This window comes from Nansenia antarctica, assembly GCF_963989245.1.
Source record: "Nansenia antarctica genome assembly, chromosome: 13".
In the NCBI taxonomy this organism is placed as follows: Eukaryota; Metazoa; Chordata; class Actinopteri; order Argentiniformes; family Microstomatidae; genus Nansenia; species Nansenia antarctica.
The window spans coordinates 17,281,908-17,289,505 of NC_137683.1; the positions used below are offsets into that span (position 1 = coordinate 17,281,908).

At 41.8% G+C, this 7,598-nt stretch overlaps 1 protein-coding gene across 1 annotated transcript; it reads right to left on the reverse strand.

The window, feature by feature from the left end:
- Positions 1 to 3,144: 3,144 nt before the first annotated feature.
- On the reverse strand, positions 3,145 to 7,340 carry LOC308169631 (uncharacterized protein C1orf21 homolog). The gene is made up of 5 exons (XM_080544337.1): positions 7,244 to 7,340; positions 5,033 to 5,118; positions 4,391 to 4,458; positions 3,813 to 3,873; positions 3,145 to 3,199 (listed from the first exon to the last, which is right to left on the reverse strand). The coding sequence occupies exons 1-5, from the start codon at positions 7,332 to 7,334 to the stop codon at positions 3,155 to 3,157; spliced, it is 351 nt and encodes a 116-aa protein (XP_080400463.1). The 5' UTR covers positions 7,335 to 7,340; the 3' UTR covers positions 3,145 to 3,154.
- Positions 7,341 to 7,598: the final 258 nt, after the last annotated feature.

A 7,598-nucleotide genomic window follows, 5' to 3' on the forward strand; every position in this document is an offset into this window, starting at 1 on the left:
CCTTTATCTATAGATATTGTTTGAAAGAAGATCAAATATTCATATGTCCATATTCCTTTAAAAAAAACTAAATAATTCATGGGGTGTCCTAATTTTTTAACATGACTATATACAGTGACTTTGGAAAGTATTCAGACCCTTTCACTCTTTCCACATTTTGTTGTGTTATTATATACTCCATTTAAAATACATTTAATTAATAGAAAATAATTTAAGTGAAAACACACTTTTAGAAATGTCAGTAAATCTATTAAAGTTTAAATACAGAAATACATAATGTACTCTGACACTCTTAAAATTAGCTAAAATGCACAAATCAAATCACTCATTAAGTTGAATCGAGTCTATCTTAATGCAAGGATAATAGTTCATATCATTTTGGAATTAATAAAAAAAATGTATAGAGTCTCTGATTTGCATAGGAATCAATTACACACTGTGTGGATCAGGTTGTCATTACAAACTGAGCAAATGTAGAGGAGCAAAACTGCTCAGGAATGCGACCCTGAGGCCTGGTGAGACTTACACAAATCTACAAGGAAAAAGCACAGTCAAGGGGACAACATCACCTCAGCCACTCTACAAAATTGGTCTATAACCAAGTGGAGAAAAACAATCCCTTAATGGAAAATAATCTATCTCATATCCATAATTGTGTTTGCAACAATGAATTCAAGTAATACAGCAGAAAAAGTGTCTAGAAATGTGTTTATTTGGTTTTACTACAAAGCATTACGTTTAGTGCAAATCCAGCACATGCAACGTTGTTTCTGCACCATCTCTCGTGTGAAGAATAGTGGTAGCTGCATCAAGTTATGGGTCTGTTTGTCACTGGCATGGACTGGGGAGTTTGTCAGAGAAATGTATTACATTTGCTGAGTTGGTAGTGACATCCTAATTGACACAGTGTGTAATTGACTTCTATGCAAATCAGAGAAGAGATACTACAAAAATAAATATAATGGACTAAGAGTGCCATAGCAAAGGATCTGAATACTTATGTACATGAGGTATTTCTGTATTTTACTTTTTTTCTGGGGTATTGTGTGTGGATTGATGGCAAATCATTTTTTATTTAATCCGTTTTAAATGGAGTCTACAACACAACAAAATGTGGAAAAAGTGAAGGGGTCTGAATACTTTCCGAAGGCATTGTATCAGGACGAATGTAAACACTTACGCTCACTTATGCGTCATGTTCTTCTACCTTGCCCCTTCTCCCCCCCCCCCACACACACACTTAACTATCTCAGACAATAAAGTTGAATCTAATCTAATCTAATTGTCTTGAATGTAGTTATGTGGTATTTACTGTAGAGGGTGGCTGTATAAAACCTACATCAGACGCCTCTCATTGACATCATTTCATATGACAGGCTTACTGACTCCAATGACAGATAAAAGCAAATGAAAATCTTGGTGTGTGCATTATTGTTGGTAGTCCCACCACAAGGTCCTTTTGAACAAGAAATCTGTCAAGTGAAATGTCACACACACACACTTCAGTTTTAATTTATTTTACTAAAAAGACAAAAATGTAACATGAAAATCAAACAAACAAAATGACCATGACAACATATGTGAGAACACTACAGGATCTATACAATATACAGTATTATTCCCTGTAGGTTTAATACTGTGGTTTTAGGTAAGGATAGATACCGACAACAGGCTACTTGGTTAATAACCTTGGTGTGAGCGTGTGTGTGTGTGTGTGTGTGTGTGTGTGTGTGTGTGTGTGTGTGTCTGTGTGTGTGTGTGCATACACAAAGGTGCAACAATGTCTAAGGAAGAGGAAGGCCTGACTACAAAACACGATGACTAGAACGCTTCAACCCTGAGCATTAACATTGAACAAGAATACCCTACATAGTGTGCAAGTAATAGACAGACAGACTCACATACTGTAAAAAAAACAAAAAAAGAATGTTGACATAGAAATCCAAAAAGTGTCTTGGAATGCAGGAAGTGGCCCCTCTAGTCTTCAGGGGTGAAATGTTTAGAACCTTGCCGATAGCAATATACTGCACAGAGAGTTTACAAAACCATGATAAGAGAATTGTCTGCTCTCATTACCTTGCATTTCTAAGCAGCAACCACATCCAATAAGTCACAGCTTCATGTCCCCATCTTCAATATGCTGTTTAAAACAATTAGATGAAGCTAGGTCGATGTCCCTTTAAGCCAGTAAAAAATAACCATGGGGTGGTGCTATTTCTCTCCATTAACCCATTCATTCAGTATCGTTAAAGGGAGAGTATTGTCAGGATAGTCCATGGCGCCTTTCTCAACTGTTAGAAACTAAATTCCTCATCCTCTTCTCCATCCTCCACTCCCTTCCTACTTAAAATGCATTGGAGGAGAAGATCCAGGTTCCTCTCATGAGATATTCTCTTCCAATGCTCTTGGTAAAGGAATCACATTTAGAACTATTGAGAAAGTGCCATTGCATTTCTACTGTATATGAGTCTTAAGCCCAATGCACACGGCGTGCGTTTATTATTCTCCATTATTATATAATGGAGAATCGAATGTTGTCCTGCGACAATATCGCACGCCGTGTGCATTGACGTGCGATGCGATATTGTCACAGGACAACATTCGATTCTCCATTCACACCCACTCACTTCGGTGGTGTGAATGGAGAATCGAATGTTGCCGTGCGACAAAATCGCACGCCGTGTGCATTGGGCTTTATGGGGTAAACATCCATAGGGTCAGCCTGAGAGAAGCAATACACAGATTTGCAGATGATCTACTTTGCTTTACTGGTTGTCGATATGAATAATTGTTGACTAATTGTTTGAAATGCAACATGAGCTGTTCTCTTGAAGGCCACCATGATGTGAGACTTCTATTGTAGTGGGTTAGGGTTCGAAAGGGTTAGGGATAGAAAGGATAGCTCTAGAAATAGTTTGTCATCTAGCAACCATTGTTCCTTTGGGCTCATCTCTAACGGGCAGGGTGTAGCAGGCTGGGCCGCAGGCAATGGGCAGAGAAAAGGTTCTTCATCTGGGTCATAATACAACAGAACCTCCATCCTCTTCATTGGTCAGCCCAAGAGGACGAGGGCCCCAGAACAACAGTTGTGAGGTACAGTCCATTTACACCCTCGTACAACTCCTGTCCTGGGGACAGGTGCAGGCCTGCAGTGCTATGTCATATCCTCTTCCTCTGGCTCTGAACAGTAGTCACGCCCCTGAAAACACAAGATAGGGAAAGAAAAGGGGTGTGTGTTTGAGAGCATTGACTTTTGCTCCACATAGTAGCCTGTCGTCACTGCCAAGATTTCAAGCCGCGCCTTCCTACCTGTCTGGCGACCCGTCCTTGAAACGCTCTATAGCAATTCTATGCTGATTCAAGTCTGGATTAGTTTTCATCCTGAAGGCCTCCCTGAATGGAAATCCATTCTTATTAATCATCGTCCTTTCAGAGACTTTCACCCACGTTGGACGTCAAAGGCTTTCATACTCTGATTGGTTAGGGACAATCCAATCGCTGATGATGAAATGTGTGACGTAGTCACAATCGACCTCCAAGATGGCTGATCCCGACTGAATTATATGGAGTGAACGATATGAAATACAATTAAACAGAACAGCAACAGGATTTCACTCCAATTTAAAACTGCACAGATGCGCTGCCCCACCTGTTGTGTCCTGGCCATGCCTGCTTTGGAGTCGGTTCTGCTTCTCAACTGAAACACGCTAACCGCTAGTTCACGAAGGCCGGTCTTGTAACCTCAACTTCTATCCGCTCCTGTTAAGTTAAAAAATGCTCAACCCTAGGGTGGTCAGACATTTTCTCCTTACCTTTTCTATCTTCTCATCTAGCATCCTGAAAAACTCTTGCTGGCTCTCGGAGGAATGGATACTGAGGAGAAAGAAAGAGACATTGTTGTGCCTTTTTGGGACATCTGACAAAGGGACCAGCAAGAGGATATTTATTTACACTATCATGCCTAGCCAAGCGTGAGTGACATTGGCCCTCAACGCGTAGGTCATCACTCAGCGGCTTGTCACTAGTAGACCATCCTCCTCCATTAAGGACACTGTGAAATGCTACTTCCTAGTCTTGTGCGCTACTGATAGAGAACGCATTGATAGATAGAGAGATGGCCGCGTCCAAATATTTAGTGAATGGTTTGCACGCCAAGAGTAAGAAATACAGATCCTGAAATATGGATGATAAATCCCTGTAGCATTTACTTATGACGTGGTATGATAATGACCTACATTAACCGAGTCTTTGAAAGTGGATTGCACAGGGATGAAATACAAACATACCCTGTATAAAGTCATGTGTCTATACAGAATAGGGAGAGTTCAACAGAGGACAGTAACACTGTATTGCAGCCCAATCACAGCAAACAAAAGTCAGTCCCACTCACTGTGTTTTTCCATTTGGTTCTCCTGTGTCATCTGGGTGTGTTTCCCTGGAGAGGAGAGCCGTCTTCTCCTGGAACATGAATGGCACAAGGGTTTTGGTGTACCTCCAATGAGCTTTAAGATGGAAGTGTGTGTGTGTGTGTGTGTGTGTGTGCATGTGTGTGTGTGTGTGTGTGTGTGTGTGTGTGTGTGTGTGTGCATGTGTATGTGTGTGTGTGCATGTGTCAGGCCATGTGGCTATGTATGTATGTATGGCCACATGGCCTGTAGTGTGTGTGTGTGTGTGTGTGTGTGTGTGTGTGTGTGTGTGTGTGTGTGTGTGTGCATGTGTCAGGCCATGTGGCTATGTATGTATGTATGGCCACATGGCCTGTAGTGTGTGTGTGTGTGTGTGTGTGTGTGTGTGTATGTGTGTGTGTATGTGTGTGTGTGTGCATGTGTATGTGTGTGTGTGTGTGTGTGTGTGCATGTGTCAGGCCATGTGGCTATGTATGTATGTATGGCCACATGGCCTGTAGTGTGTGTGTGTGTGTGTGTGTGTGTGTGTGTGTGTGTGTGTGTGTGTGTGTGTGTGTGTGTGTGTGCGTGCGCGTGTGCGTGCATGTGTCAGGCCAAGTGAAGAACAATGAACTTCCTGTCCTCACCGTACTGTCCTGATTGCAGTTGTTTACTCTGTCCTCTTCTCCGTTGATGTATTTCACCTTTTCCACTCCTTTCATCTTGTACTCATCTGTGAGAAAGAGTGAAGCATATTGTATGAGGGAGTGTCCTTTACCAAGAGCACAGCTCCCTCTATTGATACATCCTAATACAAATGATAGGAAAGAACTGCCTGTCAACCAGCCACTGTAATCAGGAGAATCCAGGTCAATAGTTATTTCAGTCCAATACTTGACAAAATAACAATGTGCTCAAATCCACAGTTCAAAGTAAATCCTCTTTTAACAATGGCTGGCAAGCAAGCACATGAGCTGCTCCAGACACACTCTCTCACATATTATGTGCACGCACGCACTCCCACGTACACACACACACGCACACACACGCACACACACACACACACACACACACACACACACACACACACACACACACACACACACACACACACACACACACACACACACACAATGAAAGGGAAGGGAGACAAACACAGGACACACAGCAATGACCCAATACAGAATACAAAGTGACTCTACATCTTATTATTATTATTATTATTATTATTATTGTTATTTTGAACAGAAGATTGTTCTCATAATATGGGAAATATATATATACAGTATGTGTACAGTGGGGGAAATAAGTATTCAACACATCCCCAAAAATTAATTCAACATATTTCCATTGCAGCTATTGTAGAAATGTAGACCAGACATTGGTATTAACTCAATAAAAAAAATGAATAATCTGAAATTAGAAATTGTAACAGTCCAATCCATAAAAACAGTTATGTGCAATAAAAGGGAATGACACAGCAAAGAAGTATTGAACACGCTAACTGAAATGTATTGAATACTTGGTGGAGAAGCCTTCAGGACACTTCCTGTACGAAAAAAACCTAATCTCACAGTGATCAGGTGGGATTTTGGCCCATTCTTCAACACAGACAGTCTTGAAGATTCTGGTGGGCCTGCTGGTGAATCTTGATCTTCAGTTCCTTCTACAAATGTTCTATTGGATGTAAGTCTGGCGATTGACTAGATCAGTCCAACACCTTTATTTTCTTCCTCTTTAACCAATTGAGAGTCTCCTTTGCAGTAGGTTTTGGACTGCAGGTTTTGTCCCGCTGGAAGTTCCACCGGTGTCTCATCCTCATCATCTTGGTGGATGCCAACAGATTCTTCCCAAGAATTTCCCGGTACATGGCTCCATTCATCTTCCCTTTGATAATTTGGATTCCACCAATACTATGTGAAGAGAAACAGCCCCATGCCATGATGTTTCCACCTCCGAACTTCACTGTAGGTATGGTATTTTTAGGATCACGCAGAGCCATTTCTCCTCCGAACATGGGGTGTCGTATAGTTGCCAGAAAGTTAGATTTTTGTCTCGTCTGACCAGATTACATTCTCCCAGTAACCTACAGGCTTCCCCCAAATGATCTGTAGCAAACTTCAAACGAGCTTCAACATGCCTTTTCTTCAGTGATGGAGTCTTCCGGGGTGATTGTGAATGGAGACCGTGGCGGTGGAGTGCGTTGCCTATTGTTTTCTTTGTGACAACTATACCCGCTGACCCACCCAGGTCTGAGTGGTTCTTGGCTCTTGGCTCTTGGGCTTCTGACTCTTCTGACTAACTTTCTGACTGCCTGGTCAGTAATCTTGTGAGGAGCTAACCCTAGTCAAGTGATGTTCCTTCCACTTGCGGATAATGGTCCCAATGGTGCTTATAAGAACATTTAGGAGATTACTGTCGGTAATAGCAATGTCATTACTATACTGCTCAATAATCTTGAGAGAGCTCTTTGCCTCTACCCATCATGAGATGTTTCTTGCAGGGAAGCTTGGCGACAAATGATTTGCTAACTTGCATTCAGAGGTGTTTTCTCTTTTTCAAAGAGTGGAAGTACTTATCCACCAACATGCACTAACCCAGCTGTTTCTAATTATCCCAGGTAGGAGAACTTATTAGTGGCATACGCTGGTTTAGTGCTTTTTTCTTACTGTGTTTAATACTTTTTTCCTGTGTCATTGCACTTTATTGCACATAGCTTTTTTTAATGGATTGGAATGTTACAATTTATTTAGGTGTGTAGTTTTATTGAGTTAATACCAATGTCTGGTCTAAATGTCTGGTTGCTGAAGCATATCAGTAATACACTGCACACATCCAGTGAGTGTTCCCAGACTAACCAGAGAGAAGGTCACCGTTGCAGTATGCTTTACTGCGGCCACCCTCACCACTGGGCACGGCAGACACCTGCTTCGCTGAGGTGCAGCCCATCTCATCACCCGCTCACCCGCTCACCTGCGAGCATCACCTGCTGACCTGGAGTAACAAAGGGAGGGGAAGGAAGAGAGGGGAATAAGAGACAGAAAGAATGGGGATACTGAATATTACCACCTATCTTATTAAAAATTACGCCGCCATTTGAAGAGGTCGTTGTATGCATATAACCAATTTGCTGGCTTTTGAACAGGCCTGTCAGTTTGCCAATGCGCAGCCGGGAAATCCAATAATGAATGAATAAATGAATGAATGAATGGT

Coding starts and splice junctions, on each gene's coding strand:
- LOC308169631 (XM_080544337.1), bottom strand. CDS start 7,334: ATGGGCTGCACCTCAGCGAAGCAGGTGTCTGCCGTGCCCAGTGGTGAG. Junction 5,119..7,243: donor CAACGGTGACCTTCTCTCTG/GTTAGTCTGGGA, acceptor TCTTTCTCACAG/ATGAGTACAAGATGAAAGGA. Junction 4,459..5,032: donor ACTGCAATCAGGACAGTACG/GTGAGGACAGGA, acceptor TTCATGTTCCAG/GAGAAGACGGCTCTCCTCTC.